The sequence below is a fragment of the Amborella trichopoda genome, chromosome 1 (genome assembly GCF_054954075.1).
Source record: "Amborella trichopoda isolate Santa Cruz 75 chromosome 1, AtrichopodaSantaCruz75HAP2 v2.0, whole genome shotgun sequence".
Classification (NCBI taxonomy): domain Eukaryota; kingdom Viridiplantae; phylum Streptophyta; class Magnoliopsida; order Amborellales; family Amborellaceae; genus Amborella; species Amborella trichopoda.
Genome location: NC_142336.1, coordinates 33545747 through 33566519, shown reverse-complemented (window position 1 = coordinate 33566519; position 20773 = coordinate 33545747). Strand labels below are relative to the sequence as shown.

General features: G+C 37.4%; 1 protein-coding gene across 4 annotated transcripts in view; it reads left to right on the top strand.

The window, feature by feature from the left end:
- The first annotated feature begins 205 nt into the window (after positions 1-205).
- LOC18433351 (phosphatidylinositol 4-kinase beta 1) overlaps positions 206-20773 on the top strand; it is a 33394-nt gene continuing 12826 nt past the window's right edge. The window contains exons 1-8 of one of the 4 annotated variants that reach the window (XR_016046765.1): positions 206-557; positions 1581-2960; positions 7593-7781; positions 7882-7930; positions 9096-9228; positions 9385-9898; positions 19712-19792; positions 19883-20009. Coding sequence is in view for 1 of the 4 variants with exons in the window: in XM_006843444.4 (XP_006843507.1) it covers positions 1740-2960; positions 7593-7781; positions 7882-7930; positions 9096-9228; positions 9385-9898; positions 19712-19792; positions 19883-20005 (2310 nt within the window). In the remaining 3 variants the exon portion in view is untranslated. Of the gene's footprint in view, positions 558-1580; positions 2961-7592; positions 7782-7881; positions 7931-9095; positions 9229-9384; positions 9907-19711; positions 19793-19882; positions 20010-20773 lie in introns of all 4 variants that reach the window. The other 3 variants (XR_016046769.1, XR_016046772.1, XM_006843444.4) reach the window with 3 other exon arrangements.

Here is a 20773-nt window from a genome sequence, read left to right as displayed (position 1 = left end):
TAGTTTAATCTTTTTGTATTTGAGTTAAGGGTTATTTGCTAGGAAAATATATTTTTAGGTAAAAAATGAGAGAACAAATTCCGTAGGAGATAAATTGCAGTGTACACTCGGGGTTTTTTTTTTGTAATTTTCCCATAATAATAATAATAACAGTAATTTAATAAGTATCTTCGGTTATTCTTTCATTATTATTTCTCTTCATCATTAATTTCAATTTGAAATGGGGATTTACTCCTTTCCTTTTATTACTTTGCCACTTCCCCCGTAGAGAGAGAAAATCCGCCCTCTCTCTCTCTCTCTCTCTCTCTCTCTCTCTGTCTCTCGCTCTATTGCACCACCCTCCTCCGCCCCCTCTCTCGTTCTTTCCTTCCTCTCAATGGCATAAAAACATTCTGCAGTTCTTCAGAGAAATAATTTTCAAAAGCCCTACTGGTCCCGATCTTCCATCCTTCCTCGGTTTCCTCCGCCCCAGCCCCATCACCCACCTCCACCGGCCCTAGGGCTTCTGATCTCTTTCTCTCTTCCAGGTTCTCCTGTTTTCCTTGGAGAGAAACCGGGTACGATGGATCCAATTCTCAGTAGTATTGTTTATTTGCTTATTTTGGTTTGTCAATCTTGCATGCCTGAAAATTTCAACACCCAAGATGTTAGTTTTATTTTTCTTTTCCTTTCCTATTTATTTTGAAAAATTGAAGTTTTTCATTGATTATTGTGTCTTACCATCTCATTTGTGACGGTGGGATTTCTGGATTGATTGTTAGTATTGTTTTTCGAGAAACTGATTTGAATTATCTGATCTGGAGAAGCCTCTCTTGTGTCTGAGTTTCTGTTTAGAATTTACGGCGTAGAATCCCCTAGTCTTAGAGATCTTGTGCCATTTGTTAATAGAATTTTTTGGGACTAATTTGGGGATTCTCATTTTCCCATTTTTAATTTTGAATTGTGATTGTGAAAAAGGAGTGGAAATTGCTTTCTTAATTGGAGGACTCCAATATGTATGTTTATTGAAATGTCCATAAATTTGGCCAGCACCTACCATTTTTGGTTAGCATGGCATTTCCTTAATTGTTGGTTTGTTTTTGAAATTGAATTATCACAAATGTTTGTCTAGTCATGCCAAAAAATTGAAAATTAATCCTTAGGATGATGTTTCAACTTCTAGATGTTGCCTATTCTAACGATTTGTTATCCAAATCTATGGACTTTGTAATAGTTCTGATACTTTTCTTAAATTTCAACTTTAAACTCCTTTTCAGTGCCAATGTTACGGAGATTCTTTGTTTTGTGTATTCAAACTTGCATTTCTTTATTGCTTTATTTCCTGATATTTATAGAAACTTCAAACAAGTATGACATTGTTTGCTCTGTGTAAATGCTATCTTCTATTTTATTTTCCTGTCTGTTTTCAGCTTTAACGTCAAACCAGGTGTCCTCTGTCTAAACAATGAAAAAAGAGGGAAAAAAAAACCTAATATCTTGTGTCATTGAGTGGGCTCTAGCATCCACGGTTTTTTTTTTTTTTTTGGTTGCTCTAATTTGTGGGTTCTAGTTTCATTGATTTTCCTTGTTTCTGTTTTCAGCACTCTGGGCATATTATGTGAGTATTAGCAATGGATATATGGGAATCTATGCCGGCTGTAGTTTTAGAGACAGGCACAACCTGTATCTTTGAATTACCATTTTTAGACTATCCTGGTAGGGATTCTTGAAGGTTGTAAGCTTCTACACATTGACTGATCATGGTGCGGCTTCTTGGGTTAACAAGGGGAGAATCAGATGAGTCGCCTAAAGAGATAACAAGGATTCCAAGTGAGACTGGGGAGAGTGGTTGGCTCATACGCTTCTTTGATTCTGCCTTTTTCTGTGAGTGGATTGCAGTCAGTTATTTGTACAAGCATGATCACCCTGGTGTTCGAGATTACCTTTGCAATAGGATGTATACTTTGCCACTCTCAGGAATTGAGAGTTACCTGTTTCAGATCTGCTACATGCTTGTGCATAGGCCCAGTCCTTCTTTGGACAAATTTGTCATTGATGTATGCTCGAAATCTCTTCAAATTGCTTTGAAAGTTCATTGGTTTTTGATGGCTGAGCTTGAGGACACAGATGATAATGAAGGGATTAGTAGGATCCAGGAGAAGTGTCAAATGGCTGCTACTCTAATGGGTGATTGGCCTCCTCTTGTTCGGCCACAAAATCCTCCTTCAAGTCCTGGCAGCAAAAACCGTGTGCTCAACAAAATACTTTCTTCAAAGCAACGTTTGCTTTCTCTAACTTCTTCTCCTCCCACTTTGAGGTCCATATCTTTGCCATCTCATAGCCCTACGACTAATAATCCTTCTCCACATGAAGAGAACAAGAACCCTACTGATGAATCGGATACGTCTTTGAAAGTTTTGAAGAAATTCATGCCAGGACCAAAAGTGCGTGATGCTTTATTTTTTAGAAAGTCTGTTGAGAAAGATGAAGATGATGTGGACAAATCCAAGGATGCTTCAAAGGAAAGTGATCAGGATAGCTTTTTTAAAAGACTTCTTAGTGTTAGTAAGGATGAGGATGAAAGGGCTGTACATAGCGAAGAGTTAACTGCAAGTTCTGAGGGATTCTTTAAGAGACTTTTTCGGGATCGAAGCGATGGTGATGATAAAGCAACATTGCGAGCAGGTGAAGAGGATGAAAAGGATGGCTTCTTTCGTAGGCTTTTCAAGGATAAATTTGATGACCATGAAAAGAAAGATGGGGATGATGAAGATAAGGGGACTGGAAGTTATGATGAAGAAGATTTTTTGCCATTTCGTAGATTGTTCCGTGTGCATCCAGAAGATGAGAAACCGGTCACCAATAATTCTGGTTCATTTGAAAGTAGTCCAGGATCTGAGAATTTTTTCCGTAGATTGTTTCGCGATCGGGACCGATCTGTGGAGGATTCTGAATTGTTTGGTTTGAAGAAACAGAAAGAGGTAGTCTAAAGTTTTTGAGTTTGCTTTAAGATTCATTTCATGCTATGCCAATTATTTAATGTTTGGTTAGGATGGGCCTTGGGGACTTTGTTCCTTGTGTACAGTCATGATTTGTTATTTTCTTATTGGCTCATTTTTTTTTTTGAAATTTTGGTACGTAATTATTATTATAAGATTGAAAGGTTTACAAAAACCATGAAGTGTTTGCACCCACTTGTGCATGCGCACGCACACACAAGTCTGTGTGGATGTTTTACAGCAATTATCTCTGCTTTCTTATGACCTGTTTTCTTTTGAGCTTATGGTGCATTATCAAGAATGACGTGTTATAGAGAATACCACTGCTTTATTCCAAACAGTGAGGTGACTCCTTTGTTAGCTTTCTTCCTTCTTTGTACATTCTCTGAAGATCAAATCAGAGATCTCAATGTAGTTTAGGCCCTTGAATCTTTGAATATGGATATATGTTTCTGACATTCCCAATCTTCAGATTTAAAGCTGAAGGATTTAGTGCATTTGGTCATTGTTTGTTATTAAGGTCGATTGAGGGCACATGTGCAAAAATCATACTCCCATAATTGAATGAGAATTTCTCTTCTCTGTGCTAAGATGACATTATCAGTCAGAATCGATCATTAGCCAATGGTTGACATCTGAGTATGGGATTTCGGGTTATACATTGTGGTTGTACCAAATGTTGTGGTGAGAGAGAACATTTTTGGATTCTACATCATACCAAATGTGGTGGTCAGAGCGAATTATCCATGGAATATATGTTGTCCTACATGGGTTGGTGATTTAACTTGGCATTAACCCATACCCGACAAAGCTCTTTGTCATTTAGGATGAATCCCGTACGAACAATTTTTGGCTCAATAGGGAGTGTGCATCCCATAGATGCCTGATGGGATCCTTATTAAAGACTTAACGTACTTTTATTGTGCCTATTGATGAAAATTGTGAATTTTCCTTGTGAGGCAAATTTAACATGGATTCTGAGGTTTTGGAAATATCTTTAACTATATACTACCTCAAGGATGATGATCTAGGTTAGAGGTGGAATACGCCGAGGAAAATCGGGACAATTGGATATTATTTCTTTTGGGTATTTTTTCATATGTAGCAATGGTGGCTCAAATATCTGGAAAATTGATGGGATTTTCTAGTCTTGGAAGCACATTAGTGCTCGCTCATCTGGGAATATTGATGAGGTGGGAGCTCCATTAAATAGGATGGAATTGAGTTACTAGATCAAGGAAGCAATTCTGAAAGAGGGGGAAGTAGATGAAGTCTATTATGGCAGAACCTTTGGTAAGTCCAAAAGGTATTTTTTCAAATTAATAATATTGACTGGGTTTATTCCCTCAAATTTTTCTAGTTCCATTAGATTGCAGCTGAAGCAAGAAGTGCAGAGTGCTGGGATTCCTTCCTGTCTACCATTTAGCTGTGGAGAGAGGAATAATTGGTTTTCTGAACTAATTCATATGTCAGGATATATGATGGATGTCATTAGACACGATACATTTTTTGCAGCCTCTATAGACTGATAGTATTCCCATGAACATTGTGGGACTCTTGGAATTCTGGGGCCATGGATCATGGTTGTTTGTCCGGAAGACAGATGGATCTATACTAAAATTCTTACAGTGGCCTTTGAGCAAGGATTTGGGATGAGCGGAAGTTTACACAGACCGAGAAGAGGCATGAATGCTGTCTTGTGAATTTGGTGGCTTGGCTATTATTGAGCGTGACATTCTTATGTTATTAGATGCATTAAAGAATTTCTGTGATTTGATTGCTGAAACTTCCTAACAATTTAAGGATCTCTCATGTAATTTTCAAATCTGTATTTTTTCTTATTCTGAGAGTAATTTGGTGGAGTATAAGCTGGCTACTTTGGGTGTGATTAGGGATAATGTGTTATTATTAAGGATATCATGCCTCTGTAGATGTTTTCTCATATTGATTGTAATTATTATATTTTTTGGTTAACTTCATAAAAAACAAAACATATTATATTTAACAATGCTTCTTACTTACTGAAAGAAAGAATGTTGTGAGCAAGAAACTTTTGTGTATACTCTTGCAGTTCAACCTACTTTCTAGCTATCCTTTAGATCTACTGGACAAGCATATTATATCCTAGGAGTGCATTGACTATCATCCACGTAGATTAACTGGGATGTTATTGGAATATGCGTCATAGTTGTTGGGAGAGGGAGTGGGAACTAGTGCAGGGGATCATTGCTTGCCAAGTCTTCCCTGGTTAGGGAGTGCCATGGGAGCTCTTAGACTATGATTGAAAAATAAATAAATATTTAAAAATATAAAAGTTCAAAAAGTAATTGAAGGACTTAATGCATGAGTTTTCATTCAAAATTGGTCTACAATGAAGTGGTTCCCCCCTTCTTTAAACCTTAGAATATACCTTAACAATGGAGCCCACCAAAGGAGAGAGGGGAGCTCGTCCTTAACAACGTTATAAAAGTGAGCTCCCAAGAAGACATGGAACATATTCCCAAAAGAATTGGAATGCCTTGCGAACATGTTCCCTCTTTTGAACTGTAGAACTGTATTTCGGGAGTGGGAGAAACACCTTAATTGAAAGATCCTGGTAACTTTGATATGAATTACATTATTGTGACCATAGTTTTAATTCACTAAAATAAAAATTGTGTCTTTTAGATTATCTTTAGTGACATTTTACTTTGATTTTGATATGTGATTGAGAGCTGCCCATTGATTCTTACTTGGACCCATCCTTGTGAGTAACACTAGCAGGGGAGTGTTAGGTACTTCTCTTATTACAGCCTGCCACACCCCACCTTACAAGTGTTGTCTCCTTTTTAACCACAAATTCAAAACAAGAAAAAAAGAAAAAGGAGCAAGAGAATGCCCTAAGAAAAGCTTGCTGCCATGTTCATTAAACAAGACTCGAAAGAACGCATACATCAGCAACTATACTAACTTGAAAATTTGTTTGAGATCATCTCCTATGACTTCCTACACCCCACACTTGATGGTGCCCCGATCTTTGATGGCAAAGTCCTCTTCCTTTCTTTTATTTTGGGATGAAAAAGCAGTCAAGGGCATGGAAAATTCAAACCTCTTCTCTTTTGGATTCTCACTCTTTCAGTCACCTAGTAGGATTTGTTTTTGTATCCAAAAAATGATCTCTGTTATATTTCCTAGATCAATTGGAATTTCAAGGACAACTTTCCAAATCTTTATTCGATTTCATGAGCAATTCTAACTAACCTTAAAATTTAGTCACTTGATCCAAATTTGACATGAAACATGTGGCACACTTAAGTTTGGAGGACTTCATGGGACCGCCTAGTCCTATTGGGACTAGTACACTTTGCCATGTGGGACTTCATGGCCAGTGGGCCCCCTTGACATCCAATTGGCCGCCATATGGCCACTTGTGTGCCATAAAACATAGCCCACGTGTGCTTCATATGATTTTCGCATATATGTTCTTCTTTGCTATTCAACAAATATTTTTGTTCCTAAAACATCCTTGCTAAGGACAAGAACTTATTTTTAAATGCCCTTTCTCCCTTTAACTACTCTTTTGAGAGAATAAAAACCAATTTACTCTCAAAAAGCTCTTGAAAACACTAGGAAAAGCCATTGAAACACTTTCAGTATCATGCACCATTTATAACTAGGCACTCTATGCTACCCAACTTGTAATTACTCTCTAGTCTCTACCCCTCAAACTATCCCAACAGACCCTTGACCCATCTATATCTTTGTAGGGGCTATTGATTGACCTATCAAAGTTAGCCAAAGTGTAGATCAACTACAAAGTTACTTGTGGATTATATGTGCTCCCCCAAGGACAACTTATGTCAATCAAGACACAGGCATGAGGCCTATCTCTTAGCACACTCTCACAAGGGGTATATACAAGGGCCAAGGCCTTTAAAGGCCACAAATCCAAACAATTCCAACTAGGAATAATTTCACATATCATGTACCGCAATGTTTGGAATGAGGTTGAAATTGTAAATTGCATTGTAGATATTTTTTATCATACTTATACACTTCCACCTGTTGGTTGGACAGAATGCGAGTTTTCCATAGAGTTTCTGTTAATGAGATAGCAACAGTTCTCTTAGCTTGGAGCAGATTCTATCTTTTGGATTATGGACTATTTCATTGGATTGTTTAGTACCTCAGGGACCAGCATTTTCCTTTTACTTTTACGTGAAGCTCCAACTCCCATGCTTGGGAAATCTTAGGTTATTCCCTATCTAATGCCTATGTCCAATGTCTCAGTTCCTAATTTCAATTAAGTGTATGCTAATTGTAGGGAAATTCTATTTTCTTTTGTTGGATTTCCTTGTGCTTATCTTCTGTCACTTGTTACAAGGACTCAAGGGATTGGCAATTCCTAGGTTTAAAATTAAATCGAAGTTCCACGTTAGTCTAATTTATCAGTGGCCTGTTTTCTAGCACAAGTATTCATATATGGGCTTTCATTTCATGTAGCTCTAGAAGTACTACAAAGCTTGTCTCAAGCAGCAAGAAGTATCCTTGTGATTGCTTTTGTGATTACCAATAGAAGTTGCTTATTCGAAAAAAAATAAAAATCAAAACTTTGATAAGTTTTGAAAATGGCAGAAACGTCCAGGCTCACCAAGGCAGCGTAGTGACAAAGCTGCAAAACCTCCATTGCCAAATAATATCATATCTCAATTACGGAAAGACACGTATCATGCTTCCTTGGACTTTGTTCTGTCACTCTGTGAGACCTCCTATGGTTTAGTAGATATTTTCCCAATGGAGGATCGCAAACGTGCTCTCCGTGAGGTACTACTCATCTCTACTATGGGTTCTGTTAGTTTTTTATGTTTATATGAACCTGTAGGTGTTTTATTCTTTGTGGCTCATCTAATTTTCTTACTTGTAGTCTCTTGTGGAGATCAACTCACATCTTGCTGCTGCTCGAAATAGTGGAGGTATTCTCTTTAATCCTCTTAAGGTGCTAAACCTCTATTTTTGTTTGGCTTTGCGACACAAGTTTATGTCAGGGATGTTTTATTTTTTGCCAATTTATTAGAGTATAGTAACTTCCTTGGAATTCAGAGATGTTAATGTTTCCTTTCTATTATCTTGATGTAGCATTATATTCTGGTGTTTGTATCAAAGCAGTCAATATTGATGATTCTCTTGTATGTGATGCACTTTATGGTTTATATTTATTATCTAACTGTCCTTATTTAGTTGGGCCTATATAGACACTGTAGAATTGAGAAAGCTTATTTCTATTTGCAAGTCTAGCAGTGAACTCTTTTGGGAGAAATAACGAGATCCAGCAGTGAACTTATGTGTTTTCAGAAGATCCTGAATAAACATGACTTGTATGCAATCTTAAAGCTGAGTGGTTGTCACGCTCACTGACCGACTTATTGAAAGCCAAGGTGTTGTGATGTGAATCAGCATTGTGTTGTATATCTCTTAAGCTGTTGTCAAATTGAAGTAACCATCATGTGTTTTTTATAGGAAGAAGCTATTGAATGAATTTGTATGTTTCATTCCTGTAAAAGTTGTTTACAACATGAAATATGTTTCATTCCTGTAAAAGTTCTTTACAACATGAAATATGTCCGACTATAACTTTGTTATGTCAATGAATTAGAAGTTACAACATTTGAATGATCTCCACAGTTTATTCTGATTGACAAACACATTGGGGATCATGGTCTCCTCATTTTTTTTTTTCTCATTTTGCATGTTATAACCCATGTGCTCGTCTTCTTTTTTTGTTCTGTACGTTTACAAAACATTTATAGTCTATGCGTGGATATGACAATTTTACTTTGGCATTTGGGGTCTTCAATATGCAAATTTCAGCTCATTCTTCTTCTGCATCTCTCTCTCTCTCTCTCTCACACACACACACTCACACACAAACATGACTATTCCATTCATACTTCTTTGCTAATCAGTCTGCATATCCTTACTTTATTCCTTTAGTTTGTTCAAATTTGATAACACCAAGCACAAATTATGTGCTTGTATCTACGGATGCTTAACCTAGCTCAAGCCTGTGAAATATTTTTTCTCCTATCCATGAAACTTTAGTCCTCCGGAATATTCAGCTGTTTTATTATCTTTTTTCAGGAGTTTGCTTTCCTATGGGAAAAGGAATGTATCGTGTGGTTCATATTCCTGAAGATGAAGCTGTTCTCTTGAATTCCAGGGAAAAGGCTCCTTACCTGATATGCGTTGAGGTTTTGAAAGGTGAAAGTCCAAGGTATGTATAAAGTTCCTCAGTTGATTATCATGATGATGTGTATACATTCTGGTCTGCATTCCCAATTTTACTAGAAGTTTCATAAATGGTTGTTAGATGACTGCTTAGTAAGTAGTTCTCATTAACTTGTGCGTTTAACTTGTCATCAATTCCTAGCTCCAAAAAAGATCAGTCTGATACTCAAAAACTTTCAAGAGGAGGGATTCCTTTAGCGAATGGAGATGCACAATTACAGAAACCTCCTCCTTGGGCATATCCATTACAGGATGTTCATCATAATGGTACTGATCAGATGTTGAGATCTGCTTCCCAGGCTATTGACCAGGCAATGGCACATTTATGGGAGGCCAAAGTGAAGTTCGTTCATGTGAGTCTTTCTCTCGAGAAGCATACTCAAGATCACACAAAGAAGGGTGAGGTTCAAGACACAGAATGTAATGGGCAAGAAGATAATGGGCAGCTCATTTCAGTTTCTGGGCATAGTCATGTGTTCAATGGCCAAATATCAAAGGAAAAGTCGAGGGCAGACCAAGAACCTGAGCTGGGCTGGGTGAATGTCACCCTGACTGCAGTTCCAGGTGTTAATATGGAAGATGTAGAGGATCAGGAGCCTGTACGCCGCAAGGATCATCGGCGTGTTCCAAGCACAATTGCGATGGCAGAAGTAAAGGTGCGCCTGTAAGTGGGAAATATTGAGTTTAGTTTGAGTGATGGCTTGTGGCTGTATATGCTCACTATCTCTTTATATCTTAATAATGTTTTTGTGTGTGTGGGTGTGTAAAAGAAATATGTTGTAAACTGTGGGCTGATGGAACCGTATCAGCCCAATTGTCCAGATTTCCCAGAAAGGCCAATCTGGAAGGACAACATTCACCGACAAGGGCGGTGGTATTTTGTTCCTTTTTCATTTTTTTTCTTGGTGCACCTAGGTCTGCACATGCTCCCAAATTTGGGGTGCATCAGATTTGTATACAAAACAAAAAAAGAAAATAAAATAAAAGAAAAAGTAAAAAGAAATCGCATAGCGAGCCCTTCATGCTGACCTCTAATCTTCCTAGGCATTGCGTACATTATTTCATCAGCTAGTAGGCTAACATTATATGTTTTTCCATTGATATATACACAAATTTATGTACACACACATGCACATACATACATACACACATGCATATATATATTTCCATATATTCATGTGTAGATTCATAGATTTAGTTATATGTAATTTTGTAAATATATTGTCATATGTGTATCAATATTTTAAGATTGGACCTGCAGATCGAACTGGTCATGCACTGGTCCAAGTTGAACCAGTCACTGAGTTGAATCTGTTAACTTGGCTAATTTTTCTTTAAAAAAGAGAAAATAACAAAAAAAAAAAAAAAACATAAAAAATAAAAACCAAATATTTTATTTCATATAATAGAAAGTATATATCATAATCTACGTTTAAGAAGGTGGATATGAACTCCTAGGCGGGTGTTCGGACACAAAGGCGGGGGGGAGGGGCAGATCCTTGTGGATCGTTGGACCCCCCCACATGCGCCCTCCCCCATCCCCCCTCCTCCCCCCCCCTTTTATTATATAAAGAATTGGCATTTTCTTATTTAATAAGTAAGTTTTGTATATAATATATTGTTAAGAAGTCAGACATACAGATCAAACATAGACATACATGAGTTTGAACTGTAAATGAAATAGTTAAAACTCAAAAGAAACATTAAAAGATTAAAGCAACTCGAGATGTCCATTAAATCTCACAAGTCGCAAGTGACAACAGATACTCATAAGTCAAAATAAAAAGCCACATCTGACAATCAAAGGTCATAAATTACAAACATTAGTCTTCTTCACCCCACAAATATGAACATGAAGTTGAGTTTCATCATCACTAGCAACACAAGGTCGACATCTGACATCAAGTACACTTGAATCTCAAATGTGCTGAAGTTGCACTTGCAGCCTGACGATGTACAAGTCAAGTTCGAATTCCGCTGTGCCATCTTTTGCAAGTTGGGAGTAATTTGTCCATGGTTGGTCCACCAAGAGGCTATAAGACATTTAAAAATAAAAATAAGTAGAATACATATATCTGAGTAAATTTAGAATTTTAAAAAGTAGAGGCAAGTTAAATTTAAATGACATGCATTTTCAACTTACATGGATATATCTTCATCCTTTGCCTTACTATGATGTCCATCCTAAGTGTCCTTATAGAGTAACGATACAAGTCAAGTTCCATAGATACACAGTTGTCTAGGACATTTGACATTTCTCTCTCTCTCAAGATCAGAATAGAAATAAGTAGGGGTGAGAAAGTATCTTGCTAGGTGAGGGGTTTCTCCAGCTGCATATCCCACTTATCATCTACGACTTTCACGATGGGCTCATATCTTTTTTCATCTTACTTGAAGTTCCACTTGATTTCTTCTCTTGCAACCTCCATTGTTTTGAAAATATGCCCCGTTGCGAATTCCTTTTCACTATCAACAAGGCGAAACACTTTCACAAGTGGCTCAAAAATATGGAGGCAAAACCGAACTCTACTCCAAAACCCGAGTGCCATAACAATGTCTTCCCCTTTGCCTCCATCCCCTTCCATTCCTGTCTTTGGATTCTTTGAATAAGTAAAGAGACAAGGATCTAACCATGTTGAAGTGGTAAACCTGGTAACCTTCGGCCTCACGAAGTCAATCTCATTGTAAACTTCCTCATAATTGGCAAAACATAGATGTGACTATAAATAAAAACTGTTATAGCTTTGGTTTTTTCTAATATCTCATGCACCACTTTCTTTGTGGTAATTTTTTCAAGCATAAGATCAATGATTTAAAAAGCGGACCGCTCAGTGTCTAGGCGGTCCAGAAAGCCTTGGCGCATCGCCCAGGCCTAGGTGGCCAAGTTGGGAGGTGGTCCTTGTGCGGCCGCCTAGGCGGCAGCCCAGCGCCTAGCCCTGGGCGGTCGCCCAGTGCCTGAGCCCCGCCCAGAGGTGGAAAAGTTTTTATTTTTTTATTTTTTTTATTTTTTTCAAAGATATAACAGTTAATAATGATGACTTTTAATTTCATTTGAAGCCTAAACCCACCAGAACCCCTTTTAGAGTAACAGAAACCTCCAAAAAAACTACATTTCATTGGATCGAATCATCGAAGTGTTTCTCAAAGTTTGGAGTTCAAGCAACCAAAGTAAGTGCATTTTTTAGATTGCTTGTTTTATTTTGAGATGTCTTCTTCAAGAGTTCGTCGGAGTGGAGATCCGGGTGGAAATACGGATATAACCCGAATCCAAATGACAAAAATTGTGTTAGATGCAATTTTTCTGAAAAAGATACAAAAGGAGGCATAAACCGGTTTAAGAAACATCTTGTTGGTATTAAAGGGGATGTTGCCTCTTGTAAAAATATTCCTGAAGTTATTAAGGAGGAGATTAAGCAATTTTTAAGTGATGAAAAACAAAAACAAGAACAAAATCCTTGCCATAGATCTATTTCTGCTACTCCTAGAAAAAGTTATCCGGGTTGGAAGTATGGGTACAACCCAAAACCAAATGACAAAAATTGTATAAGGTGTAATTTTTATGAAAAAGATATCAATGGGGGTATTAGTCGATTCAAAAAACACCTTGCTGGTGTTAGAGGTAATGTTGCTTCTTGTACAAAGGTTCTTGAAGCAGTTCGAGATGAGATTAGACATCTTATGAATTTTGAAGAACAAAAAACGGATGAAAATAAGCCTTGTTCTATGGAAGTATCTTCTCCAGTTTCTAGTTGGAGTGGTGATCCGGATTGAAAGTATGGTTATAACTCGAATCCAAGTGATAAAAATTATATTAAATGTAATTATTGTGGAAATGATACTAATGGGGGCATTTACCGGTTTAAAAAACACGTTGCCGGTATGACGGGGGATGTTGCCCCGTGTAAAAATGTTCTTGAGGCTACCAAGGAGGAAATTATACAATATTTGAGTTTAGAGAAGAATAAAAAAAAGGGTAGAGCTGCCAAGACTCCTAGGGCCTCATCTGCACAGACTGCACATATTAGTAAGAGGAAGGTAGAAAAAGAGGAGGTGGAAGAGGCAGATTCAGAAGAAACAGAGGAGGACGAGTGTTATATTAAAGAGAGAGATGACTCTGATGATGATGGCCTCGACTCTGATGCATATGATGAGGCTTGCTCTATTGATATTCCTTCTGATGATAATGATGATGATGACTGAAGACTCTTGCCTCTTGGTGCTGACTGCTGAGTGTTGAGTGTTGAGTTTGTTGACTGTTTTGTTGAGTCATGAGTGTTGACTTTTGTTAGACTGTATATTTTCTAAATTTCTGTATATTTCTGTTGTGTTGAGTGCTGACTTTTATATCCTACGCTTGTATGGTTTTACAATTTACTGTTTTAACAATATGGATTATCAAAATTCTCTTTTCGACTTCTATCTTTTTTGTTTTTTCTTTTTTTCAACTTGTAATATGGTATATTGGGATTTTTTCTTTTTTTTCAACTAGGCAACTGCCCAGGCTCTGGTCGCCCGCCTAGCGCTTTTTGATACACTGTATGAAATCAATACAATAGTTATTGGGATCTCTTAGGCGATCCCTTCTAGCATCTTGAGTCTGCCGCTCCCGAAATGGATCTCTCTGGGATCTCGATTTTTAAAGTTTGGAATCTCGAACTCTACTCATAGGGATCCCAATTCATGTTGTTAGGGATCTGGATCCTAACCTTAAAGACCAAAACAACAACCAAACTGATGATTTTCTTTGTTTATAGCCAACTAGCAACACAACTATTGCTTGCTTGCTATCAATAATGAGATCCCTACTTTAAAGAGTATACAATTGCTTGCTTGCTATCAATAATGAGATCCCTACTTTAAAGAGTATACAATTGCTTGCTTGCTATCAATAATGAGATCCCTACTTTAAAGAGTATACATAATATTAGATTATCATACACTTTAAGGTTGGTAATGAGATCCTCAAAAAGTTGGGATCAAGATCCCAACAGGTCGTGATCAAGATCCCCAAAAGGTTGGAATTTTGATCCCTAACATTTAGGAATCTCATCCCTAACATGTGAATTGTACGAATGGCGCTCCCAACCATAAAGATCTTCTAGAATTTCACGTTCCCTCTAGGTACCGTTCCCCCTCCCGATCCCAGCAACTGTGATCGATACAATTGAGCCGTGCAAGGCGTCCAGAAAATGTGCGGCCTTAAAATCTTCAACATTCTACCAGCTGCCATATTGGCCTTAGCCATATCTATGACAGCCTGCACAACATGTGCCTCCCCCACATCTGCAATGCATTGATCTACAACACTCTATATGAAAGCCGCATCATGACTCTTATCGGATATGTCCACGGACTTCAAAAATATTGTTCTCATGGGATTATTAACTAATAAGTTCATAACACTCGCCGACCACCTATCCTACCTCTTTCTTCAACAAAGGCCCCCTTGAGCTCATAAGGTGTAGGGCCCTATATATTGGACCAAACTGCCCCACTGCCTCTAACATTGCATGGAAACTACTCAAACTGGAAGTATTAAATGGTAGATCTGCTTGAAAATACGATCGAGCCACATATTGATTCACCCTTTCTCTATCCTGCTTCTTCAACTGACTCTCTAGACTACTCTGTGCCAACTGCTTTTCGGAAACTGCCACCTCGGGATCGGGATGGTGGAATAATGTACCAATAGGCCCTATTCTTTGAGGTCTCTTCCATGAATATTTACAAAGGTCATGATGTCTTGATATTGTTTCTTGGTTTGTTCTTTCTTCTTTTGGAGCCCTTCTAAATGATCCAACGTCGCTTTCCTGACCTCTGCAGGGACTTGAGTACATGGTGCTATGTCTCCTCTTATGCTTGCCAAATGCTTTTTCAATCTACTAATGGCAACATTATACTCATTTTTGCCAAACTTGCAAGCTACTTTATTCTTGTCATTAAGGTTGAGACAATATCCATATTTCCAACCTAGATCAGTTTGTTTACATGAACTTGAGGAAGACATTTCACCTACAACCCTTTAGCTATAAAGTATCAACTTATCAATTACACAAAAACAACAAAGTCAAGCTTGAAAATATTTATGAGAAGTGAAAATTGTAAATACAAACACAAAAGCAAGATAAATTTACAACTACTAGTCTAAATATTTGAACTTTCAAATTAGTGATCCAAAAATTATTAGAATATGGTCATCAAAAAAATTACAACTAGGAAATGAAGTAGAAAGAATTGTTTCATTGACCTCTTATTATCTTTAGTTCTTAACAATCCAAGGATGAAGTAAAGCAAGCATGATCATAGCGAAAAAAAATAAAAAATCTAGGTAAAACCTACACATCAAAATTGCAAGGATATAACACATAAAATCGAAAAAACGTATTACTCATGCAATTATTTAATAAGCAATTGTTAAATGAGGTAGTAAATTTTTTTTTTCTTTTTGATTACTAGGTAGTAAAAAAAAATTATGGGGATAAAAGTTATGGTTTATGAATCATACAAGTAAACTCATGCATAGAAAAAAATATTTATTCGGTTTGGTGGCAATGGATGTTTTCCTTTGAATTGCTTTTCCAAAGACCCAAACTAAGTATCAAAATGGGAAAATAATCCTCGTAGTTCTGTTTTTTTGGGTGAATAATAAACCAAATAGTTGATAACATATTAAATATGTCATAAAGTATCAAAAGAAAGTAGAAAAAGCAAATAATAACATCATAATACATTGTGAACAAAAAAAATACACAACCTAATAAAAAATATTTAAATATACCAACCTTATTGAAATGGAATTGATATCGGTCCAAACTGGAAAGTTTTAGTTTCCAAATCTCCTCTTTTAGAACCACTGCAAGCCTCAAAAAGATTGGGGATGAATATCCTTTAATTTCCTAGGCATTCAAGGAGGTTGAAAAAAATTTAGATCTATCTAAAAATATTCAACTCTTGGTTTTTTCAAGTTTTTTCACTCTAAACATCACTAAAAATGTTTTTTGGGGCAAGAATGGCCCCCAAAACCTTTTCCCCTCCTTTTTAGGGGGGGGGGATGACAAATTTACCCAATGGCCGAGGGGCATTTTCCGCCCTCGGTCGCGATTGTTGGAGGTGGCGCCTACGCATTGGGCGGCGCCTAGATGTACCAGCCTGGAACATATCGCCTAGTTCATGCCTAGGCAGTTTGAGAAAATGGCTTCCTAGGTGGCAAGGCGGCCGAATTTCCTTTCTTTGATCAAAATCAATTAAAAAATTAAAATAAATAAATACTTTTATTAGAAAATGGCAGAAGAAATGGCAACAAAAAAAAACGATAAATCAATCTTAGTCATTTTTGATTTTGATTCAAGGTAATTTGTTAGGGTATAGATCAAATATGGTAGGTACATTTTGGGAGAAATTTTGAATAATTTTGGTGAAACAATTGGAGAGAAATAGAAGATTTTCTATTTGGAGTTTAAAATTGTCGTAGAGTTTGAACTCCTAAATTCTCCTCTTTTTTTATTTAAACAAATAAATTGTTATGGAGGTTGGCAGGATGGTTACAATACCAACATTCTGAATCAAATTGTAGGTGATTTGGTTAAGAAATGAGAGAGGGATTTTGCAAGAAAGGTTGATTAGGTTTTTGGGCTAAAAACATGGTGAAAGACTTCATTAAAATAATCTCACTCAAATGCAGATTTTGATCCAAGGGAGGAGTTTTTTGGGTCTTAGAGGGGTTGATTATGTCCAAATCAATCAAATGGAGTTGGATATGGATTATGGGTTGAAAAACGAAGATTAGAAAAGTTGAATTTTTTTTTTTTTAAATTTTTTTATTTTATTTCCATGTTTCATATCAAAAGGTGGTACTGGGACGGGCAAGGATTGACCTTATACCCAGGGAAGCCCAAGTAGATTCCGGCGATTCCAAGTCGACTTGGAGATTTTTAAAACCCTAATGTTTATCTTTGAGTTTTCTCATATTTGCTACTCATTTGTGATGTGGATAAAACTTTCTTATGTACAAAGAAGAAAGGCACTGATTTTTATTTGATCTTTACAACAAGACTTAGTATGCATCCTTAAAAGACTTAGTATAAAGAGTATTTTGAAAATTCTCTCTCTTTTGCTTATCAATAAAAAGAAAAATGGAAAATATTATATCCTTGGTAAAAGTATAATAACTTAGATTCATCATCCATGTCCTTATTTATTTGCCGATGTTGGGGACTGAGTCGTTGTCAGCTTTTATGGCCAACTATATTTTGAAGTGGGAACAGTTAATCTCGAGGAATACATATGGATGTTGGATATTGGGTACGAGTACCCAACACTTTACTTCTATAGAGTTATACTAAATGTTTCCCAAAAAAAAAAGCTTCAGTTGACATATAAGCTCTCTTTTAAAAGAAGAATAGCTGTAGTCAACTTATCACCTTCAGTGAGGAAAAAGTCGGCTGCCCGCCTAGGCAGTGGGGTCTGGGCAGGCATGCCTAAGGCCGGCGTGTAGGCAGTTTGGGCGGGCATGCCTAAGGCGGGCATGTAAGCGGTCTGGGCGCCCACCTGGTGCCATCCCTTAAAAAAGGAAAAAATAGAAATTCAAATCCACCCAAACAAAAATAAAGCCAAGTATTGCCCTTCTCTCTCTCTCTCTCTTTCTCGGGCCCATGTGTTCTCTAAATCTGAGAAGAAGAAGATGGACTCCAAGTGTTTGATGCACGGCCTCTTTCTCTTACACACACATATACACAAAGATACACTTGGATCCATATCCTCCCTCTTTACATGTAAGAAGAAGAAAAAGAAGAAGATGATCTCCAAGTGTTCGATTCGAGGTCCCCCTCTCTCTCGACGTATCCTCCAAGTGTTCAAGAACTCTCTCTCAAATACAAATCAACAGAAAAAAAGAAAAGAAGAGGATGATTTTTAAGAATTTCATGTGAGACCTCACGCACACATATACAATTGCATGCACATACACACACTAAACACATACACACATTCGCAAAACACACACACACACAAAACAATATATGGCCCCCACCCAAACCCCCTTCCCTTAGGGCCTCCCAGGTACTTGGCGGCCGCATCTGCTTTCTGAACATTGATCACCTTCAAGTAATCTATTTCCTATAGAAGGATTACTAATCCTTATGGGTGCGCTTCTCTCGCAGGTTCCTTTGTTAACACTGACTCGCTGCTCGCTATGCTATACTATAGTAAGCAGCTCAGCCACTGATCCTCCTAGCAGGCTTCTTAGTTTTTCGAAACTCTTAAGCTTGGCTTTGCAGCTGAGCGAGCTACTAATCCTCCTAGCAGGGGCTTCTTGGTTTTTTGAAACTCTCTCCCCTGGCCATACATGAATAATAAAGGGCATTGTTTGGTCTGCTCCAGCTATTCATGAGTAAGGCACGTTTCTCTTCCATGCTTATTTGGAAAATGATGTAGCCCACATATTTAGGAGGAAAAAACCTGCTTCACTGTAAATCTCAAATTAAGCTATTCTGTAGTACATTCACGGGAGTGTGCAAACTGGGCCTTAAGTATTGCTTGAATCGCAGATTAGATGAGTTGAATTGTATTCTTGTTATTCACAATAACACGTAAGATCCAAAAAAAAGGAAATGTGGTTGACTTGTTATTGACCCAAACATAAGCTCTGCTGCAAATTCGTCATTCTCATTCCTATACTGTGTCTGTACATCGATTGCCTTTTATAAGTGCTCAAAACCACATACTGCTCAGAGTGTACCGTTTAATAAATATCAGCAGGGCTTAGTCTTTATATGAGATCTGCAGTTACATGGCTTTTTACAAGTACCCCTTGAAGCTATACAGATGCGGGAAAGTTAATGCACATCTGTGGAGCATTTTGGACTGAAAAGTTGCATCTAGATTTGAAACTCTAAAGATGTTTCTGGCACATTTGTCAAAAAATTGAAAAGACGTCCCTAACATGACTCATCAGGTATCCTTTGATCATAGGCTTGGCATATAGCGTGAAGTACCTTGCTTAGTCCTCCATGAAGCTGCGTAGGATCATTCACCCTGCCACAATTTGTTTTGGTTGGTAACTCTTCAGACTAAATTTTCAACATGCATAATACAAATGTCATATCAGGTTAACTGCTTGATATAAGTAAGACTACATTACCCAATATGAGGAACTTTTCCATGCCTTGTCTAGTTCTCTTTTTTCTGCTTCTTTATCATACTTATTTTAGAATTTCTTTTGAATCCTTGGACCTTCTTGCAATGGAAGTTGCCTTAAAGAAAATCTATACATTTGATAACAATTGTTATTTTTACTCTGTTTGTGGTTGCGATATCTCTTGAAATTCTATGGACATCAGTTTGAATGATTCGTTAGGTGTATCCATTCCTAATCAGTGATCTAGTCAAAATAGTTTTTGGTTTGGTTGCATAAATTCCTACAAATATGTTGGTCAAGCCTGTCATTGAAATTTCTTCTTGTCTGTGTCCAGGCTGCCGCAGAGAAAGGAGAGGCACCGCCTGGACTTCCTCTTAAAAGAGTTGGTGATGATTCAGCAGATGCACAGTCAAAGGTAATGTTACGTGAACATCTTAGTTTATATAGTTGATCTTTTACAGGGCATCTGTATATCAAATAGCATTGGTGTGTTATTTCAAAACAGGTTTCAAATGGTGGTCTTCCAAAACCTACTGATGCTTTGTCTGGTGAGCTTTGGGAGGTGAAGAAAGAGAGGATACGGAACGCTTCCGTCTATGGAAAATCACCTGACTGGGATCTCCGTTCTGTAAGTTGAGATTCTATCCAGCTTTTTATGGTTTTATATTTGTGGGTATTATAGTCTTGTTACAGTATTAAAAGAAACTTTGACAAGAAAATATTCATCATTAGTGGTGACATGCTGGGCTTATTAAAAGAATTTCACAAGAAAGATCATCATTTCACACTTCTAATTCTATATTTTTTCGTAATGTTAACATTGAGACTCATCTCATCTCCTGATTGATGGTACATGAAAGGTGGGTGGCCAAAGATTATAAACCAACACAAAGATGGTCTTGATGTCATGTACTCAAAATGCATTTTAGAAGTAGAGCTTGGGCTTTGATGACCTATGGTATATCTTGAGGTTTAATAAGTTTTGGCCTAGGATGGTATGGATTCATATGTGCTTCACGTCTTACCTATTTTAGGGGTGCTGGATTCTTTAGTCATTCTAGATCGTTGAGGTTTACCCAATTTACGATAATTCCTTAAAATTTGTTCATTCAAAAAATGAGAGTAATGGCCCTCACCTGTTGTAAATCGGTTCTGCACGTTCCCTGTGCGTTAGTGCGGCCATCAAACATGATGGGAGAGGCACTAAAAAAGAAATAGTGTAAAGACAATGTTTGTAGATACAACAACGTTTTCTGGGAGGTTCCAGCCCATCCTGAATGCTAAATAAGCATAGCTGCAGAGATCCACTTGAACTGGGGTACCGAGGGTTAAATTTAAGTGAGATGATTGAAAAATAAGTATGGTATCTGCAATGATGATTTTCTCGAAAAAGAAA